This window comes from Heterocephalus glaber, unplaced genomic scaffold, assembly GCF_053883595.1.
Source record: "Heterocephalus glaber isolate CG9 unplaced genomic scaffold, H.glaber_assembly_v1.0 deba00000676, whole genome shotgun sequence".
In the NCBI taxonomy this organism is placed as follows: Eukaryota; Metazoa; Chordata; class Mammalia; order Rodentia; family Bathyergidae; genus Heterocephalus; species Heterocephalus glaber.
Window position 1 is genome coordinate 22,178,773 of NW_028258156.1, and position 21,331 is coordinate 22,200,103.

Consider the following 21,331-nt stretch of genomic DNA (forward strand, 5'->3'; position numbering starts at 1 on the left):
TTTTTTTTTTTTTAGTTTGAATGGTACAGTTTGGCACTAGTTTTGTTAAATTTATTCCTAAGTATTTTATTCTTTTGGATGTTATAAATGGAGTTGTTTTCTCAATTTCATTTTCAGATCATTCATTGCACCAAGTATATTCAAATACAATTGCTTTTTGTTACTTGATATACTTCTGTTCTAAGTCAACCTTAAGCTGGTAACAGAAAACAGCTAGCCACAAGAAATAATGTTTGTTTTAAATAGATTGTGCTAATGAAATAATACATTATGTCCCAAACAGTCATTTTACTTCATTGTGAGGAGTTAAATATCTCATTAAAAAGCAGATATATAAGGCAAAGGTGTTTAAATATACCATATCCATCTGTAGATGGCTTTTGATGTACTGTACCTCCAGAATATTGATTAACATCATCTGTTTCTGTATGTACTTAATTTTCTCCAGCAACAACAAATAACTACCGGCATACTAATTCTTTTCTTTCATTTCTCAACTCAGAACTTAATTCCTCAGAAGGCTCTTTCCCACGCATTCACCAACGGTTGTCCTATACTTAATTGGTAACAGATTCCTAGTTTATTTTCTCACACTTTTTACAAACCATAATTATTTTGTTTGTCTGCTGTTTTCTCCCTCAGAGTAAAAGTTCATGAAAACAGAGACTTTCTCTACTCTGTATCATTCACTACAGAATCCCCAGTGCCTGACACATAGTGGCTACTTAAAAAATTTTTGATGTACAAGTGAATAAATGGATTTTTCCAACTACAAAAAACATATAGAAAAACTACTAAACATGGCAAAGCAACAAACAGATGGTACTGACATCACCTTTGTGTCTGCTTTTCAACTAGCAATAATCATGCCTCAGATAAACCTGATTGGCTACAGTAGTGCCACTGCACAAAGCTTGTGTCTGCTTTTGATGGGGAGACTTACATCAAGATCAAGTTACATCAAGTTTTCCAGAAGATGTTTTGTAATTGCATCTGGAGAAGCCAATTGTGTTTTAAAAGAAATCAAAACTATCTGGTTATCACATTCTAAATCTTCACATTACTTGAGTCATTCAGCATTGTATGAAGTAATCTGTCAGCATTTCAGAGAGTAATAATGAGAGGCTTCTAAAAGGAACTTCAAATTTCTGAATTCAAGGAGTAGAGAGATCCTTGGTATGTTCAGATATAAATAGTAGAATATTGACTATGGCCATGGAGTCGCCCACATCACTTAACTGAGCCGCTGCTGAATTTAATTTAACATCTATATGTATAATTTTACCTGAGAATCATCACTACCTAAGTCTTCTTTTTTTTTTGGTACTGGGGATCAAACTTGGGTCCTTGAGCTTGCACAGCAGGCAGCGAAACCACTGAGCTAAACCCCCGGCTAAGTCTTCTTAACTTTGAGATCCCTTACTTTAGCCAGCACTAGTATTTATTATTTAGATGGCCATTTTTAAAATTAAAAAAAAAAACTCTTATTTTAAAAAATTCACTTCATGAGGAGTGACGGACACCCAAAAGAATAGCAGGAATAAGAATATCATGGGTCAGAAAAATTTATTGATTAGCTATATGTCTTAACCCTCACATCAGCCTCAAAGTCTGAATTCAAAATTGGTTTCCTACAAAAAGTCATGAGTTAATGCTTATCACAGAGCTGTTGCTCTTCTATAATTGGACTCTTGGACATGAGATTGGTGATGTTTCCATGGTATAATTTGTGCCTGTTTGGGAAGTTAAAGGATTTTTAAAAATCTGCATATATTTAAGTCCCAGTAATTCTAGGTGTCAGAATAACGCTGAACACTTGATTATTTTGCCTAATTAATTAGAAATTTCCAAATCTTTCATTCTATTCTGTATTTTTTTTTTTTTTTGGTACCAGGGATTGAACTTGGGACCTTGTGCTTGCGAGGCAGGTGCTGGAACCACTGAGCTAAATCTCTGGCTCCTATTCTGTAGTTTTTATGTCCAGATTTATGTAGCTTCAAAATAGCCTCTAGTCAATTACATACTTAGTGAAGACAAAATAGTCCAAGTATTCAAAATATGTCTTACAGTGTAAGATAAATAAAAGATTTTAAGAGAGTTCTGGGAATTTTGTGAAAAATTCTACAACTTTCTGCTGTGAACTAGGGCATGTTTTATTTATGATTTGTAGAAACAGATAATTGGATTTGGAGGACAGGGCCACCGGCAGAATGATCAGCCTTTCCTGGCTATGCAGGAGGCTGAGGACAGTTCTTGTTCACACAAATCCTATGTGTGGATTGCTGGCTCCATTTTAGTGCTATGAAGGCCAAAGGTAGGAAGACTAGGAATCACCATTCAGTGATAAACAGTTGAGGAACTTGAGATTTTGTGTTTTAGAAAATTTAGTAAGCCAAAGTGGATTTGAGAGTTATTCCCATTAATATTTTATCCAGGTAAATTAGGGAACACCATTGACTTTTTCTTGCAAGTGAGCCTGGAAATGGTATAGGCAGGAGCTCTTAAATTATCCTTCTCTGAAGAAGTAGTGTTAATTCTGAATTCCAAAGATTTCACATAGTTCCTGGCACACAGACATTTGATAATCATGTTTAGAGATGGGAGCTTATTTGGACAGCATTGGGAATTTTCAGGGGCAGCTTTCTGGACTCTTCAGAGTTGAGGGTAGTTTTAGCTCAGGAGGGCACTAGTTTGAAGGTCTTGATTAATGAGGGAGTCTGGAGTATGAGCTCCTTGGATAACATTTCTTTTCCTTGCCTAGCCAAGACTTGCTAATGTTAAAGCTGCACTGCCTGACCTGATTTATTTAGTAGTGTCATGCACTTTCTTCCATATCTCAGATGATACTCCCTTTCCTACACATTTTTCACATGCTCTGTCAATGTTGGCAGGGCAGAGATCTTGATGCCAAGACATCAAGCTGATGCCAGAGTTTCCAAGGAAGAAGTAACGTGGACCTCCCAAAATAAGGACCCTTAAATTAGAGGAAAAGAACACAGGTGATCTGACTTCTTCCTGATAAAAACCCTGGTTGTTATGCAGATGGGAGGGGGAAGGTATTGGGAAGAGAATCCTGAAATGTTTTAGTGGAAGAAAGAGTTACTGATGGCTGTTTTCTGAATGTTTATCATCTCCTCAAATTCATATGTGGAAGCCCTAATCCCTGATGGCCTTTGGAGCTGAGGCCTTGGATGGTGATTAGGTCAAGGATAGAGCCCTCATGGGTGGGATTAATGCCTCATGACCCTTCATTTTCCCTGACTCGTGAGGAACAGTGAGGAAGCATCATCTATGAACCAGGAAGTGTGCTCTCACAAGGTATAGACACTACCGGTGCCTTGATGGTGGGTTTCACAGTCTCCAAAACTATAAGAAATAAATTTGTGTTGTTTATAAGCTATCTTGTGTATGATACTTTATTGTAGCAGCCTGAATGGACGGAGATACTTACATAATATACCCCTTTAAGCCAGGTAAGAATGATTCTCAACTGAGCCCACTTGGCACTTTGGGAATCAAGGAATCAATAAATAATCTCCTAAATTCTACAAACTCCCTTGTTCTCTGTCCGCCACCCCCATCCATCTTTCTTTCCAGCCTTATCCAAGAATTCTGTAAGATCATAGACATTGAAAAGATCCTGTGACAGATATTATATGCATGCAATGACCTTTTCAGGTCATTTTTATTCTAATCTGAAATGTAGTCTGAACATGACTGCATTGAGATTCAAATAATTTATAATAATCAGTGAGCCATCTCTTCTTTTTCCCTGAGGAATCCCCATCACCCATTCTGATATTCACAATAGGACTTCCTCCACTTATCTTTGATTGTCAGAACTTGCAAATGATTCAAAAGATGCCAAAAGGAACCTGAGCACATTTTTCTCATCAACCCAGCTGATAGATATTAAATAACTTTAAGCAAACAAAACATGCCCAATCACTGCTTCTGGAGCTACTGCACAGGAGCCTTGACCCTTTAATGAATGGCCTAGGGCAGGGAACAGTCCCCAGGCTGCAGCACCTGCTTCTTGATGCATGTGCAAGCCTTTCTGAAAAGGTTTCCAGGGAAACCATGTAACTTTTATTCCTTTTCTGAAATTTATTAAGCACTAAATGTGCTTGCTAGTGCCTGGGGTTCTCATTTGAAATCAGAAGCTGCTGAAGGAAAGTGTTTGCTTCAAACACACCCACATACCCAGAAATCATTTTTATGCTTCCCTCACTAAATGTCAGCTGCATACTCAGCTGGGGAGAACTAAATGACCTGGGTTCATCTGTGGGGTGAAAGAGAGGATTAACTCCTGTTGGGTGAAGTGCTTTTTTTCCTGTCACTGTGATGGTTACTAATGAAGGATAGTCATGTTCAGACTGGGCAATTGTGTCTTCCCAGTTAGATCCTATGGACATGAAACCATGTAGACAAGGCAAATACCAGAATGTCTTTATGGACATTTGTTAATATGCACAGAAATACTTGAGCAAGAAAAATCACAGAAAATTGTCCAAAATATTCCCATATGTCTCCATTGATGGTGAAAGATTTTGAGCTTCTACATCTGTTCCCCTGCCCTTGTTTCCGTTGTGGTTGGGGTAGAACCTGGCAGCCATGTGAGCCCACATCTGCAATGCAAACTGATTGGGCTGGAGGAAGACTCCTGACAAGCTGAACTAGCACAATTTCATTGGAATGCAAAGGTAATGGAAGTTTAAACTAGATAAGGAAACCAGAGGAGAGAGGCAGCCTGCTCTACCCAAAGGAAAAGAGCTAGTGTGAAGGGAGACCCTGAAGAACACATCGGGAAAGATAAGGTAGAGAGGGGAGGGAGAAAAGAGAGAGGGGAAAGACTTTTGATGGCTGTGGGCAGACCTGGGTGTACTTTCTTTCTTTCTTTTTTTTTTTTTCGGTACTGGGAATCGAACTTGGGTACTTGTGCTTGCGAGGCAGGAGGTGGAACCACTGAGCTAAATCCCCGGCCCTAGGTGTACTTTCTAATCCAAGGTTTGTGAGACAGATTTGTATCTTCAAAACAAATCCCAGTTTGTACTTCAGTGAGAGTGATTTTGTGTTAGTCCAATCAAAACGCCCCTCATAAATCACTTCTTTTCTAGAGTCAGCTTTTACTCCATTTCTTTCCAAATGGCTGGACCTGTTGGTTGTTGGTCTTTCCATTTCTGGTCTAAGCTGGTGTTGTGGTAGATATTCACCCTTACGGCATGGCAGGGATGCTGTCTTTCTGCCTTGGCCATGATCACACTCTTCACATTGGGCGTCACTAGGTGACCTACACAGGAATACTGCTCCCTAGTCATGGAGTGTTTTCTGATGGGCGTGTAAATGGGCTTTTCATAATTGATACGGAGCAGGATACAGACGGGGAACACAAGGAGATTCAAAGTTTTTATAGGAAGGGGTACTCTCAGGTGTTGGGGACTAGGCCATGATCTCCAGGTCAGTGTTATCTTGCCTTGGAACAGGAAAGTGGAAGGCCACATGCCCCCTGGATATGGGCAGAATGCTGATAACCCGGCACTCCTGAGGCTTGACAGCATCTACTGAGGACAGCTGTCAATATACAGCTGTTCCATGAAACACATGGTACTCCTCCCCCTGCACTTCTCACTGGCTAATAAAAGGGGGCCAACTGTGGGGTCTTATTGAAGTCTGTCTGCTAGAGGCAGGTCTCCTGGTCCTCCCTTTTTGCTTTGTTTTGTTTTTTGGTACTGGGGATCAAACTCAGGACCTTGTGCTTGTGAGGCAGGTGGCATCACCACTGAGCTAAATCCCTGGCCCTGGTCCTCCATTTATATCTTGAAAATTTTGTTTTTCTTTTTATTCCTCATCATTTCCCCGAAAAGACAGCTGAGGGTCTGATCAGCCCTCAGTACCCAGGCTTAGGGAGACTTTTGGGTCGATATGGAAGGAAACTTTCACAGAGTTCAGCTCCATCTCTTCTTTGTTCAAATAAGAATCATGAAGCCCAGTGAGGCAGACATAGCTTGCCTTTAGATGGAGCCTGACTGCCTACTTCCTGAGTACTTTCCCCAACCCCGTTCTGCTTTTAGTGCCTTCTTAATGAAAAGAGAGTTTAGATTCCTGAGTTCTTCCCTTCTGGCTGTAGTAGAAATGTACATTGGCTATGGTTGTGAAAAATCAGTATAATATGTATTTTGGATTTTATGTCTCCATAAAATTGAGTCACTTATTTTTAAAACAAATTGAAGAAAAATATGAATCCACAGGTAATATGAATGAGTTCTTTTTTTTCTAAACCTATATGTGTAAGATTTGTCTAATTTCAACGGAAGCTATCTTAGGCTGTGCAAGTTCTGATATGGTGTAAGGGATCACATACCAAGGTCACTTGAACTTAGTTAATATGGACAAGAGCATGATATACAAGATCAATCTAAGTTTTGTCTCTGTACCACATACACTCTAATTTACATTCATTACACAGATGGTTCCCAGTATTTCTTAGAACTTCTCTCTTGACCCCTGGATATGTTGTGTGAGAGCTTGCAGAACTGCTTTGTCTATGTTATAACCATGATACTGTCCTGGTCCATTCCATTTTCTCTCTTGCCCAGTCTGTTGTAGAGTCTTTCCTTGTCTTGCCTCTGGATACCTCCTCCCCTTCATATTCTCCAACTGTCCATGTTTAGAGTTATTTTTCTATGTTGTAATGGACAGGCTTTTTTGGCAGGTGTATTAGTCACTTTCCTATCACAGGGACAAAATATCTGACACCTGCAACATAAAAAAGGATAAATTTACTCATGTCCCAGTTTCCAGTTGGTTCACTCCACGGTCAGTTGGCTCCAGGGCAGAAATGGCACGGCAGGAGGGCATAACAGGAAAGCTGCTCACCTCATGGCAGCCAGGAAGCAGAGAGAAAAGAGAGGAGCCAAGGACAAGAACACACATTTCCAGTCATACCCCCAGTGACCCACCTCCATCTAGGCCCCACATCCTAGTAGCACATTCAACTACTGAACTCATCCATGGATTAATCCACTGGTCAGTATGGGGCCCCCATGGTCCAATCACTTTCCAAATACATTAAACATTGTAGGATTAAACCATAATAGGAGGGGTCAATTCTGCACCCATTTCTCCCTCTTTTGAAAATAGCACTTGGATTTTCCTTTGAGTACCTCTCAAAGGAAAAGGCATTTGGGTGGTACTGACTCCACCTTCTGTCTCCAAGGATGGGCACTATCTTCCTCTGGCCAGTGTATCTACCTCCACAATGGGTAACCAGAGCTTTCACTGAGAATCAATCCTGGATTTTTGATAGAACTACTGGGGAGGAAGCAATCTCTTCTCTCTGTGGAGTCCAAGCTATTAGGATTCATCTCTGCCCCATCTTTGGGAAGAACATCCTTGAGAAAGAAAGGGAAAATAAAGCTGAGTGATGACTTCATTTATTCCTTGGCATCAGCTGGGCCTGCTTCTAGTTTCATTTCTGAACTTTTCAGTGAAATGAACCAACACGTTATTTTTTTGCTAGGTCATTTTGAATTGGGTTTTAGTTACTATCAATCTGAAGTGTACTGATACATGACCATATTGTCATTACCTTTAAAATTTACATGTGCCTTTCAACTGTATACAGAATAAATCCAACCCCACTGCTCAGCTTCAGGGTCCTTTAGATTTTGCCCATTTTACCCTTTGCTTCCACTCTTTTGCCACTCAGCAGATATTCCTGCCATAGTATTTCTTGCCTCACTTTGTATTTTTACCCAGTGTTGCTTTTGTCTTACCATGTCTCCCCTCACCTCATCTGGAATGCTCAGACCCCATGCTGAGATTCTATTTATACATCAAGAACTAACTCAAATGTCACTTTCTCTAGGTGCCTCTCCTGGTCCCTTAGAACAAACTCTTGCTGCCTTATATCTTATTGGCTCTTTATGTAAATTCCTATTATAATGCATCCCATGCTATCTCATCCTCCTAGTTAAGAGCTGGTCTATATCTCTGGTCCCATTCCCAAGCAGGCATCAGTAGGTGATGATTTAGCCAGGTTTTCCTTCTTTAGAGTCAGGTGTGAATGTATCTGATCCTTCTGCCAGACAGTGCCTGACTAGTGTGGGTTTTCCCAGGGTCACTCGCACAGCTGAGTGCTTTGCACATAGTAACAATGAACAAAGGGGTGCTGAGTAGAGAAGGTTTGGTCTCAGGGGTTTCCACACTTATTTTCATATGGGTTTCAATTACCAATTTCAATGCTCACATCTGTTATTCTTCACCTTTCACTACCACCTCTTAGCTCCCATCCAGTTCTAGATGTCTTTGAGTGACCTGTGAGGCATTGGCTAACATCTAAATGCAGGCAAGAGGGAAAGCATGGCCAGCAACTGCAGGTGGGAGAGGTGTTTGAATGTTGATCATTGTCTTTTTCTAGTTAAGAGTGGCAGCTCTGAGTTGGGGACTGGTTTCCCTTAAATGGTTCTTGATGGTTTGTTTGTGTTAGATTTGACACCTGCCATCGAACTTGCACCTTTGGAAAAACTAGAAAGAAGAGGGAGAGTAAGAAAAAATGGGATCACCATTTTATAAAACAAGGGCTCAGTGGGAGCTCCTTTTCTATCATCATCATCATCATCATCATCATCATCATCATCATCACCATCACCATCATCACCATCATCACCATCATCACCATCATCACCCAAGTGTCCGCTGGGTATGTAGTCCAACTCTAAGATCGAGGAAAATCAATCTTACAAAAGTGAGGTTGTATGGAATATAGTTAGACAAAAGTCAAATTGTCTACATGTCTGCACATAGACTTTTAATTGCCTTTGTGCTTATTTGTATAAGTCAGGCCTTTTTGTCTGAAGGTTTCTCAACAAGCTGAAACTAGCAGTTTATGCACATAGATTATTCTTAGGTTACTGTTTACAAATCCTGATGATGGTTGTGACTGTGCTGTTTTTAGAGTGACTGATATTTCCAAGCTACTACTCTGTTCTGGGCACTGTGCTAAGTTCTTTCACATACATTAATTACTCTGTCTTCTTTAATCTTCAAAACAACCGTTGCTACCTAGCAAATCACCTCCAAACTTAGTGGCACCAAACTACCATATTTACTATCTCATCATTTCCATGGGTCAGGAATCCAGGTGTGACTAGGTTGGGTCCTCTGGTTCAGGATCTTTCACAAGGCTCCTCCTGAAAGACACATGTCCCCATGCACTGATGCATTGCTGGCTTTCATGCAGGTGGCTGGAGACCTCCCTGCTTCCTTGGCTTATAGACCTCTCCACAGATGTTGCAGTTCACAACTGTGGCACAGTGCAACGGATGAAGGAATACTTGCAGTCAATGTCCAGTCCAAATTCCAAGAGGACCCAGACGGGCTGCCTTTAACTGAGACCCCCTCAGTGCATGCAAGTCTCATAAAGACAGCAGCAAACTGAAGCCTCTATGCCTTTTTATTGATAGAACCAGGAAGCTAGGGTACAAGAAAAAAGAACGCCACCTGGGCAAGAACTTACTAGGGGACAGGAGATGGTCAGGGTGGTCTGTTAAGTGACTGCCCTTGGGACTGGTCTAAATGATAAATTGGAGTATGGGGAGGACAAAGGTCAGAGCGTTCGTTCCTTAAGGCAATGGATTTTGATCCTACCTAGACTTGTGGCTCTGTAGGCTCTCTTTTAATCTCTAACCATGGGCTTGTGGCTGCAAAAGTACCTTACCTCTGTATATCCATCTCAAATACTCCTCTGGTCAACATCCCCACACATGGAGGATCTCAGGATGTGGCAAGCAGCTCCATCAAGCTGAACATGTGAGAGTGAGAGAGCTAGAGGATGCAGCAGGATGGAGGACAGGGGCTTTTATAACCTAATCTTGGAAGTGATGTTATATCACCCTTACCATATTGTATTTGGTCAGAGCAAGTTGCTAGGCCCAGTCCATGCAGAAGGGAAGGAAATCATACAAAGGCATGACCACCAGGAGGCGGTGATCACAGGGGACCACAGTAGAGATCTACCTGCTGCAGAGATAGATACTATAATGCTCATTTTACAAATAAAAGAAGCAAGCCACCATTTGAAAAATCAGAGATGATACATGAAGCAGGTGCGTATGCACTTCATCATATGTGATGAAAATTATCTCAAGCACAGATTGGGGTGTTCTGAGCCTCCTTGTTTGTATGGGTTTCCTCAGTCATGACATCTGCTCTCTGTCTGATGGAGCCTGGAACCAGTAGCCTTGGTTTCACCTAGGAGGTTGCTGGAAATCAGACTCTCGGACCTCATCCCAGACCCATGGAGCCAGAGTCTGCATTCCCGGAGGTCATGTGCACGTTAACAATTGAGAAACATTGCCCCAGACGACCTTTTCTTTAGGGCTCTCTGCTGATGTCACATGTCCCTGTGCCCTTTCCTCTGCTGGCCCTGCACTATTTCAAAAGCAGAGGAAGTGAAAGATCTTATTACCTTTCGCCTTGTATAAACAGCAACGAAGTAAAAGTAATAATGGTGTCACTATCAATAAGATAGAGCAGGAGCCATTGGCATAGATCATCAAAGACAACAGACAATTAAAAATAAAAGTTGGCATTTGATTCTAGAGTGAATAGCAGCTAAGCTGTCCAGAAAGTAAGTCTGCCTAAATTATAATTTATTTAGGCAACATAGATGAATTGTGAAAGCAGTACGCTAGGTGAAAGAAGCCAACCCTAAAAGACAATGGATTGTATAAAGTCACTGAAATGAAATTCTAAAAGAAGGCAAAACTCTAGTGATAGCATTTCAGTGGTTTATAGCGGTAAAGAGAGGTAGGAGAGAATTCACCACAAAGAGGCACAAGAGAACTTTTGGGAATGATGGAATTATCTTGACTATGGTGATAAATACATGGGCATATGCATTTATTAAAACTCAGAATTGCATACACATTTAAAAATCAGCAAAGTTTAAAGAAATTTACCTTCAATAAAGGTGCTTTAAAAAAAAAGCAGTCAGATGTGGTGGCTCACACCTGTAATCCCAGCACTCAGGAGGCAGGAGGATCACCATGAGTTCAAGGCCATCCTGGGCTACATAGTGAGTTTGAGGCCAGCCTGAACCACATAGAGAGACCTACTCTCAAAAAACAAAACAAGACAAAACAAAACAATAACAACTACAAAAATTTTAAAAAAAATCAGAGTTAGCATTGTCAGTTCATTCCAGTTTTTCTGATTTTCTTCAGTCCCAGAACCTAGAAGCTAATTTACATTTATGAGAATAACTCATCAAAGAAGAGTACTATTTAGAAGATTTCTTGGTATCTGAAGTTGACAGAGAATGGAGATTACTTTTCCTTTGAAATCCTACTGGGATGATGACCCCATACTAGAAAATCATTAAGATTTCCATACTTTAAAGTACTCCTAAAAGTCACACTCCACTGATGCAGCCATTGAACTTTTCATTTCCTTGAAAAGGAAAGAAATAATTGAGCACCAACTCTAGGCCACACACTAGGCCTACTTAATGTTTCACTGTTATTATTTCGTTTAATCTGCACAGCAATTCCATAAAGTAGGTACTGCTGTCCTCTCTAGTTTACCGAGGAGAGAGCTGAAGCTGAGAGAAGTTAGACAACTTTTTCAGATGATGATTAGCTCTTGGATTTGGGATGATCCCAAAGTTATTTAACCACCCATGATTATAAGCTGCTCCAACACCATCTTTCTCAGATTCTAAAATGGATTGTCTCCAAGTTTCTGGCTGAAGGTCCATCTGTGTCCACAGCCAGACATGTTTACTCTGAATTTCTTCCAGGATTTTGTTATGTCTCTGATGTAGATTAGAGGAGTCAAGACAACCAACCCACTTTCCGAATGCAGATGTCCTTTGAGCAATTAAACTATGAGCAAGGAGTTGCTTCAAGGCAGAGGAATTGTCTTCTCTGATTTCTTGAACCAAGGATTAAACAGAGTAGAGCCAGGGAGAAGTCAGGGGTTTGGCAGTGGTTTGTGGGTGGGGGTTTTCCCAGGAGAAACCCTCAGGAGTCCCAAGGGTGGTTGCTTTGTAGAACAGGGGGTTAGTGATTCTGTAAAGGAAAGGTGCTGCGTGTGTGCGTGTGTGCGTGTGTGTGTGTGTGTGTGTGTGTGTGTGTGTGTGTGTGTTGGGAGAAGAGGGCTCAGTGCAGCTGAAGGCATTGTTCAGCCATAACACTTGCACTTGACTACAAATAGTGGAGGTAATGGTGGATGGATTTGTCAGACAGTAGGAACCTATTTTAACTTTTAAGTATAATGGAAAGATTCTGAGTTGAAGTCTCTGAAGACTGCTCATCTGCTGCGAGAGGCACAGACATGCAGCCACGGTGCTGCAAATGGATGTCCCTGTCTGTTCTACATCATCCAAGTCAGAGGGCCAAGGACACATGGAGGGCTCAGAACTCACCCCTAGAAGGGGCTTTCTTAACAAAGCAGCAGAGAGGCTCACTCGATGGATCCTGCTAATGAGTGAACGCTTAGAAAAGGCTGAAATGTATGAGAATGAAGCTCTCTGCACTTCCCAGGGGGGACCTCAAATGTGGGTGGAGAGCTCATTAGGGCCAGAGCCGAGGGAGGTTTGCAGAGCTCAGGAGAGCCGCACCTGGCGAGCAGTCCTCGTGACAGAACAGGTAGCATCCCCAGAGCCCTGCTCTAATAGCGCTCCGCCCGGGGGAGGAGTCAAGGCTGCCCTGCCGCCGCGGGGGATCACGGTCTGATGGGGTCTGGTTGTGGGACTGCATAACCTTTGTTCCTTTTCTCCAGCCCCATTGTGATTAAATATGAGTTAATGGATAAAGATGCTTGTTAGTTTTGGGACACTAGATAAAAATCTATAACAGACCTAAAGTCCCAAAGTACAGTACTCAACTCCTTTTTTGCCAGGAACTGATGTTCCGGACACCACAATCTATAGAACAAGCTGCAAATGTCTGCTGACCATCAATAAGTGACAGTCGACCACTAACCTTTGTCCCCTTTTCTTTAATTCTATATGTTAACTTCCCCCTCAACCCCCTATAAGAACAGCCTCGGACTCTGAGCCAGTTGCCTCTCTAAGCTATTTTGCTTTGCGAGTGCCGTCTGGCCAGACTAATAAAGGTCTGTTTTACTTTCCAACTTGTCTGGTGTGTTCCTTCCCGGGTGTTCTTCGCTGCAGTCAGCTCCTCGGAGCATTTGGTAAGGCCCTCGGTCTTACATGGTGTTGAAGGGAACTTCAACACAGTCATTTTCATGTCCCAAAGTTCCCACGATGGCTTTGATACCACTATCTGATAATTACTGACTTCACAGGCTTTTTTTTTGGTACCGGGGATCGAACTCAAGACCTTGCACTTGGAGGGCCGGCGGCGGAACCATTGAGAAAAAAATTTCTCGGAGCTTTTAATGAGGAATGATGATGTAAACTAAAGGATATGACTAACAGGCAGACTACATTTTTTTCCCCCCAAACAAAAATACTTACATTTTCCCTCCTCATTAAGAAATTCAAATAATGAAAATCAAGTTCCCTCAAACCCAAGATAAAAATAAAAACATACCACTATTAGTAGTATAATGTGAATACATCCTCCAGGCCATTCTGGGGGATGAAACCCCAGGGATGCCTAAGCTACATCCTCAGGCCTTTTTCATTTTCTATTTTGAGACAAGCTCTTGCTAAATTGTCCAGACTGGCCTGGAGCTTGCAATCCTTCTGCGTCAGCCTGCAGAGTAGTGGAATTGCAGATGTGTGCCACCACACCCAGCCCTCCGGCTTTTTAATGTACATGCAAACCTACCTTTTAACTGCAATACGATTGTAGTGCAATACTGTGCTGTAACCACCTTGCTCCATTCCTCAGTTGGTTACAGATCTACCTTGATGCTAGTATGTTTTGATCTGGTTTGTCTTTTCAGGGTCTTCAATACAGTCCACCGTGTGAATGTGATTTAGTTAACAAAGCCCCCTTTGAGGGGTTTTAGGCTGTTTCTAATTGTTGATTATCACCTAGAATGTGGGACTGCATAACTTTGTAATCATAAAACTCCCCTAGCCCCAACTGTGATTGAATGTGAGTAAATAGATAAAGATGCTTGTTAGTTCCAGACACTAGATAAGATCTGTATCACCATAAGGTCCCAAAGTAAATTATTCAATTCTTTGTTGGAAAACTGATGTTCCGGACACCCGTTATCTATAGAACAATCTACAAAACATCTGCTGACCATCAGTACGTGTCAGGCTAATTAACATACAAATGTAAGACCACTAACCTTTGTTCCCTCTTCTGTAAATTTCGCCTGTTAACTTCCCTGCAACCCCCTATAAAAAGAGCCTCGGACTCTGGGCTGATTGCCTCTCTAAGCTACTTTGCTTTGGGAGTGCCGTCTGGCCAGACTAAGGTCTGTTTCACTTTCCAACTTGTCCGGTGTGTTCCTTCCCGGGTGTTCTTCGCTGCAGTCAGCTCCTTGGAGCGTTTGGTAAGGCCCTCGGTCTTACATTTTGGAGGCACCGCTGGGATCCCCGGGTGTGCTTCACTATAGTCAGCTCCTCGGAGCGTTTGGTAAGGCCAGCGGTCTTACAGAATGTTGGTAACTAGTTTTGATCATAAGTCACACATTTGTACAGGAATTTCTGAAGGATAAATTCTTCAGAATGGATGTGGACTTTATATAGATGTGGACTTGCTTGGTCAGAGGGTAGATACCTTCTCAATTTGATAAATTTTATCAAAATGCCATGCATCAATTTACCAATTTTCACTAAAGATTTCAATGTGTGATACAATGCCCTTTCACATTAGTGCCAACCCTGGCTAGTATAGGTCTTTGCTAAACTGGCAGGAAAATGAACTGAAGTTATTTTAATTTGCACTTGTTTTGTTAACAGTAACTTGGGGGCCAGAATTATTGGATTGGATGAAACTGCAAATAAGTCAACAGAACATAACAGAACCTGTAAGAAATCCCAACTTATTTTGTTTTCTTCAGATTGTTAAATATAGTTATCAATTTATTACATAATCATGAAAAGCAAACCCGGCACACCAAAGATAAGAATTTTCTCCAGGAACTTTTCTAAAATTTTTGAGTTTATTTCAAAAAAAAAAAAAATCATTTTCATTATTACAGAACCAACAGCTTCCAAATCAGGTTATACAGTTCCTGTATCTAACATTTTTTAAAAAAAATCATTTTCTGAAAAAGATATATTTATCACAGTTTTTTTTTTTTAGAAATCAAGAGTTTTCTTTGGTTGACATATTTTATCTACAGTATTCTCTTCCTTTTTTCCAAGTGTCACTAAAGCTAGACAAATGCAGTCCTATGGGACAAGGTCTAAAACATCTTTCTTTCCTTTCACTGCCTATAGTTCAACTCCAAGAGCAATGTTGTAGGCCCTAGTGTACGGTCATAGAGATGAGGTACTTCAATTCCACCTGAAGTAACATTCTGATCCGGGGACTTTATCTGCGCTCATGCAGACATGGCTTCTGGGTGCAAAACTGGGCACGGAAGCCATTGTTCAGACACAGACAGCACCGGCTGCATGCAACCTGCATAGTCACCCACACTGTGGGCCCCACACTGAAATGGGCTCTGGATTCAATTTTAATGCCCTGCTGTCACCAGATCAAGTTTCTTAATCATTTTTGAACAATGGGCTCCCATTTTCATCTTTCACTGAACTCAGTAAATTATGTAGCTGGTCCTGGGTACACATAAAAGTTGCTTTGCCCTGATTCATTTGACTTGTGATCTGTGTTTTCATTTGGCACTGAAAACAGTTGTGGGAAGTCCCTAGCAGCAGAATAACCTTAGTTCTAAAACACTTCCAAAAATATAAAAAGTGTTGGTCATAAAATTTATTGGGAATAGTAAAGGAAGGAATACACAAGGTGATTTTTTGTTTATCTGTAAGTTAAAATTACATTCTCATTGGAATATAGAAGAATAAAGCTCAATGTGAGATCATATTTCTGCCTCTCTCCACATATTTCAGCTTCATGAAAGAATTAGTTCATTTGAAGAACAAATATGTATGCATATATACCAATAAGCTAAATATAAATACATTCCTTTGTAATTCTTTTATCATCAAGATGATTACTTCAGCAATTCAAATGAAAAGCAGAATCTGTGAAAGATCTGAGATTAGCTGTTCTTTTGGGAAGTTGTTTTTTTGGGGGATTGGGTATTGAACTCAGGGCTTTCACAGTGAGCTACATCCTCAACCTTTTAAATTAAAAATATTTTTATTTTGAGACAGGGTCTTCCTAAGTTCCCCAGGTTGGGCTGGAATCTGCTATCCTCTTGCCTCAGCCTCCCAGAGTGCTGGAATTACAGGTATGCACCTGAGTGCTTGGCTTGGCTATTCTTTAAAGCATCCTCTTTGAGCTAATCATCCTACAACAGTGATACATACATATCCACGTGTTAGCAGCACAGCTCACAATAGCTAAATCATGGTAGTGGCCTATATGCTCATCAGCAGATGCATGGATAAAGAAAATGTGGTATAGGTACACAATGGAGTACTATTCAGCCACAAAGAAAGATAATTCTGAACCATTTATAGGAAAATAGATGGATCTTGAGACTGTAATGCTAAGTAAAATAAATCAGTCAGAAAAAGTTAAATATCATATGTTATCTGAGAGACCCAAAATATAAACAATTTAAAGAGCAAAATAAACAGCCATCTTAAGAAATGGGGGGTTGTCCCGGTAGAGACAGCAAAGGGATCTGGGGGGGAAGGTAGAGGAGAACAGAGGAGTAAAGAAATGCAATATGTATCAACCCCCCCAAACTGAATGTACTAAAAAAAAAAGTCACACAGTTTAAAAAAAAAAGTATCCTCTTCTGAATTAGCATAATTCTTCCTGTTTTTCTTCAAAAGAATGGTAGGAAATTATAGACTAGAAATGTCATAAAATGTCTAAGCTCTATTTATAGAAAGAAATAAAATTTCACTACACGGCATAGTCAGTCCTCTGTACAGAGGGTAGAGCAAGATTTTAAAGGGAGGAGTTGCCCAGGAAGAATAATTCTCTGTGGAGGGAGAGCTGCCTGGCTACACCTTCCAAGGCCACGAAGGGTTTCTTCCCCCAGCTGTGTATTAGAGTCACTTGGAGTACTTAGAGAAATACTGGTGTATCTCCCATGAACTAAGTTACAATCTCTTCGTGGAGTTCAGGCAAGGGTATTTTTAAAAACTGTCCCTGGTAATTCTTATTGGTTCTAGACAGGGTTAAATCCACTTGGCTTTTGCATACACCAAAAGAAAGGCTTGGGCTACATCAGCAGACCAGCAGGCATCTAACTTGAAAATTTATGTCTGACTATACTTAAATGTAGACACCATGAACATAGTCACTTCTATGTAATTTCTTACCAGTAGGTAAAGATATCAGATAGTTTAATGATCTCTCTAAGGTTGCTCAACACTTCCATTAAGTGAGAAGATGTTTAAGAGATGAAGATATTTATCTATTTATTTTTGGTACTGGGGATCAAACTCGGGACCTTGTGCTTGCAAGGCAGGTTGCAGAGTCACTGAGCTAAATCCCTGGCCTGAGATGAAGATATTTTTGAAAGAAAGATCTTACAATTATTTTTAGGAAATCTGGAATGTGTCAAAGTTTAAAAGCCCTTTGAACTAAGACATGGACAGGGCATGTAGTGTTCTTCCAAACTGGGGATACTTTTTATATAACAGCGTTTTCCATTAAAAAAGACAGAACTGTTTAGATCAAAAATTTCAAATTAAAGCATTTGGAAACTAATTCATATTTTCTAGACTGTCCCTTTAATAACACACTTTAAAAAATTCCTTAAATGTCTTCATAACTATGCACCTACAATTCTATTAATCCTAGAGTAGAGAATTTCAACTAATTTTTTGAGTTCTAGGATAAAGATGTCCCTGAAGATTCCCCAAGTCCATACAGGGTTGTGGGAGAAGGGCAACTGGGGAAGAAGAAAGGTGGGGAGAAGGAGAGAGAGAAAATGTGCAGGCATAGAAGAGCCCCTTAGCTACTTCCTGTTCCTATAAGGGGTGGGGATGGGGGAGAGGGCTACAGGAATTATACTAGATAATTCGCTCTCTGGGAAGAGCTGAGATAAAAGGCCTCATCTCTTTGTTGTATATTTGTAACCCTGGAGCCGGGACAGAGAGATGTAAGATTCCAATTTTCCTCAGTGTGTATGTAAAAGGCTAATTCCAGAACACACTGAAAAGACTAACTTGGGTTCTCAGCTTTGGTATACCTGCAAACGCAGGGTGGGAGTGAGGTGTTTGGAAGCATCATTTAAGGAAAGAGACAAAAGTTACAATGATTACATCTTTGGTTTTTTTTTCTGTAAAGAGCTTTGTTACAGCTTGTGTCTAGAGTGTCTCCAAAGCCTTATGCAGTCGTGGGCTTTTTCAGAGGTGGCTGGATCTAGAGTGTGTGACACTAGAATTGATTCATGGTGCAATGCTAGGATGAAGGGCCCTAGGATTAAGGGTGTGAGTCCTGCCTTTTCTAAGTAGTCTGGATAAGGTATAAGAGATAGAAAGGGCTGTGTTTGACCCTTGTTGCTTTGCTACCTTCTGCCCGCCATGAACTGTTTCTCTTCTGAGATGCCACCCTGCCTTGGAGCCAGCTGATTATGGACTGAAACCTCTACAATCTGTGAGCTAAATAAAGCTTTTCCTCTTTAACTTTGGGTGTCAGGTATTTTGTCTCACCAACGAGAGAAAAGTAACTAAGACAAGCCTAAAGAACGCAAAGATAACCAAAACTGAGAGTGAACCCAGATGAAAACAAGTGTCATTAATTATTCTAAAGAACTTCTACAGCACTCAATAATAAGATGGTCAAAGGGTCAGGCACAAAAAGAAAGTTATCATTATCACTTCTTGGCCTTTTGGCTAAGATCAAGTGCAAAAATAAAGTTATCAGTGTGTTTAAATTTAGAATATTCTCCAACATCACTGAAGTAAATGAGAAGAAACAGACTTGCAAGTAGACCCAGTCTTGATGTTCACTAAACAGCCAGCAATGCCAACTTTTTCTTTTCTCCACTGAAGAGTTCACATAGGGAAAGAGCTATATTTCCTAAGTGCCAGCTTCCACTTTTTCCTGTTGCATTTTAATTCCAACTTGGGTGCCTGGCATGCTGATCGAAAAGCAGTAGAATACTGTTTTCACTCTAGTCCAAAGTATTAGGCTGAGTGTTTCTCTCCTTGTTTGATGCCAAGAACAAGATGTAGGAACCAATTGAACTGCACTGTCCATCCTTTGTCTCTACAAACTTCAATCTGATCCAGGAAATACTTCTTGGAATCCTCCTCGCTTTTCCCAACTGTCAGGGCATCCCGGATATATTCGATATCTTCTTTACTTGTTAACTGGGGCATTCCTGTCATCAGCATCATGGAGAACAGGATGATCAGGAGGTTTGTGTGATGGCGGAGGGCCAGATAAGCCTTCACACAGACATCCTGGGCAGAAGAGAGGAAAACACCATCATGTTGTTGCAGTAACTGCAGGCTGAAAGAATTGGTTCATTTGAAGAGCAAATATGTATGCATATGCACCAATAAGCTAAATATCAGGACTTTCCTTTGTAATTCTTTTATCAACAAGATGCTTACTTCATCTTGCTGTATTGGAATATACATGGCATTACTGCTCAGGAGAGGAAACCATCACAAGCCAGACAAATCTCTACCACAGATGAAAAACTTGATGAGAACAAAACCTATTTTTATAATCTCTTAAACACATCAGTGTAGTTGCATAGATCCAGGCTGCACTCCAGCAGCCTCCACTTAAATTTCATCTTATTTCTTAGCCTACATTTTACATTTATTTCTTAGGAAATTGAGGGTAGAACTATCTGTAGGCTCTGGAGAGGAATGAGTCACCTTTGAACACCATCCTAGAATCAATAAACTTGATATAAGAAAAAAATAATGATTGCCAAGAGCTAATGAAGTCCAAAGCAAGGAAGGAAATACAGCACCTGGGATTTAAGTGTTCATCTTTATTCTACACTTCGTTCTCTTCTAAGAAAACGACTGAATTAGGGTTTCTCTGCCTGATTCTCAAAATCATTGATCTTTGGAATTTCAACACAAATTCTGAACACTGCATGAAAGAGAGACCCTTAAAAAAATACCAGAGCTGACACTTCCTCACAAAGCTCTGGAGCAGGTGATAGGGATGGGCTAGGGCCACTGATAAAGGAACAGGTAGGATTGTACCATTTCAGCTGTTCCAAAGCACAGGAAGAAATGTGAGATTTTCAACTTTGTAACATGAGAATAACTCAACCTTACTGCGATAACTTGATAAAGACAGAACATCAAAGAAAACCCAAGGTTAATGATTATAAATATAAATCTTTTAAATAAGATAATAACTAAAATGCTAGAAGAACAGCATCCCGTAGCCACATAGCTTATTTCCAAACTATAAGATTAGTTCATTAAAAGGTATTGTATTAACATCCACTTCTGATTTTTAAAAAACATGCAAATATGAAACTGAAATGTAACAATGTGAAGAATTATCTGATATTATCAAAATAATTCTGAATAATGAAATGCCAGAAAAAGACACTAAGTATGAAAATCAGAAATGTGAAGATAAAATTACTATTTACAAATGACATGCGTGTTTTCTTAGGACACTGAGGGAAGAAAAATGTAAATATTGTAACTGGTGTTGAATCAACTACCTTTTAATAAAAATTAATAAATAAAATGCTGTAAATAGAAGCCATCAGTTGGAGAGTATGATGTGAAAACAAGTGCTGTGATAATGGTGACAAGAACGCGATACCTAGAACTAACACAAGGAAAAAAGTACACAGAACCCATTTTATAACAAACTGTAAGACTTCACAAAATCACAGAAGAGAAAACTTCACCGCAGGGAGTGACATGGGATGTTCTTCAGAGATGAACTGCTAGCTTTCAAAACATGAATTATTTTCAGATTATTATAAACAAAATTTCAATAAAATTCTTACTGGGTATTTAAACTCAGAACTCAGATATGGTTCTTAGTTTATGCAGAATAATTAGGGCCTGAGAGGATATTTTGAAAAAGAATGATAGTGAAAACCAGTGTCTGCCACAGCAGGTATTAAAACATTTTATAGAACTATAGTATTAAAGAACAGTATGAAGTAATATTTATTCTTTTCCAAAAGGTCAAGAAAATTTGTGGAACAGAACAAAAAGTGCAAGAGCACATGGAGATCTGATATAAAGATGGTTTCTCAAATTAAGGGGGAAAAGATCTATTATTTGATAAATGAAGCCAAACTGGCTTAT

At 40.2% G+C, this 21,331-nt stretch overlaps 1 protein-coding gene, 1 long non-coding RNA gene and 1 pseudogene across 7 annotated transcripts in view; 1 reads left to right on the forward strand and 2 right to left on the reverse strand.

Annotated features, from left to right (window-relative positions):
- The window catches only part of LOC110348027 (uncharacterized), a 133,857-nt gene that overhangs the window by 33,663 nt on the left and 78,863 nt on the right, over positions 1 to 21,331 (forward strand). The window lies entirely within an intron of this gene.
- LOC147829288 (U4 spliceosomal RNA) lies at positions 757 to 915 on the reverse strand (annotated as a pseudogene).
- Positions 15,075 to 21,331, reverse strand: part of Pik3cg (phosphatidylinositol-4,5-bisphosphate 3-kinase catalytic subunit gamma) — a 35,359-nt gene continuing 29,102 nt past the window's right edge. For 3 of the 4 annotated variants that reach the window (XM_021253921.2, XM_004839672.4, XM_021253920.2), the window contains exon 11: positions 15,075 to 19,489. In XM_021253921.2, the coding sequence (XP_021109580.2) occupies positions 19,211 to 19,489 (279 nt within the window). In that variant the 3' untranslated portion in view covers positions 15,075 to 19,210. The remainder of the gene's footprint in view (positions 19,490 to 21,331) is intronic. The other variant, XM_021253922.2, reaches the window with a different exon arrangement.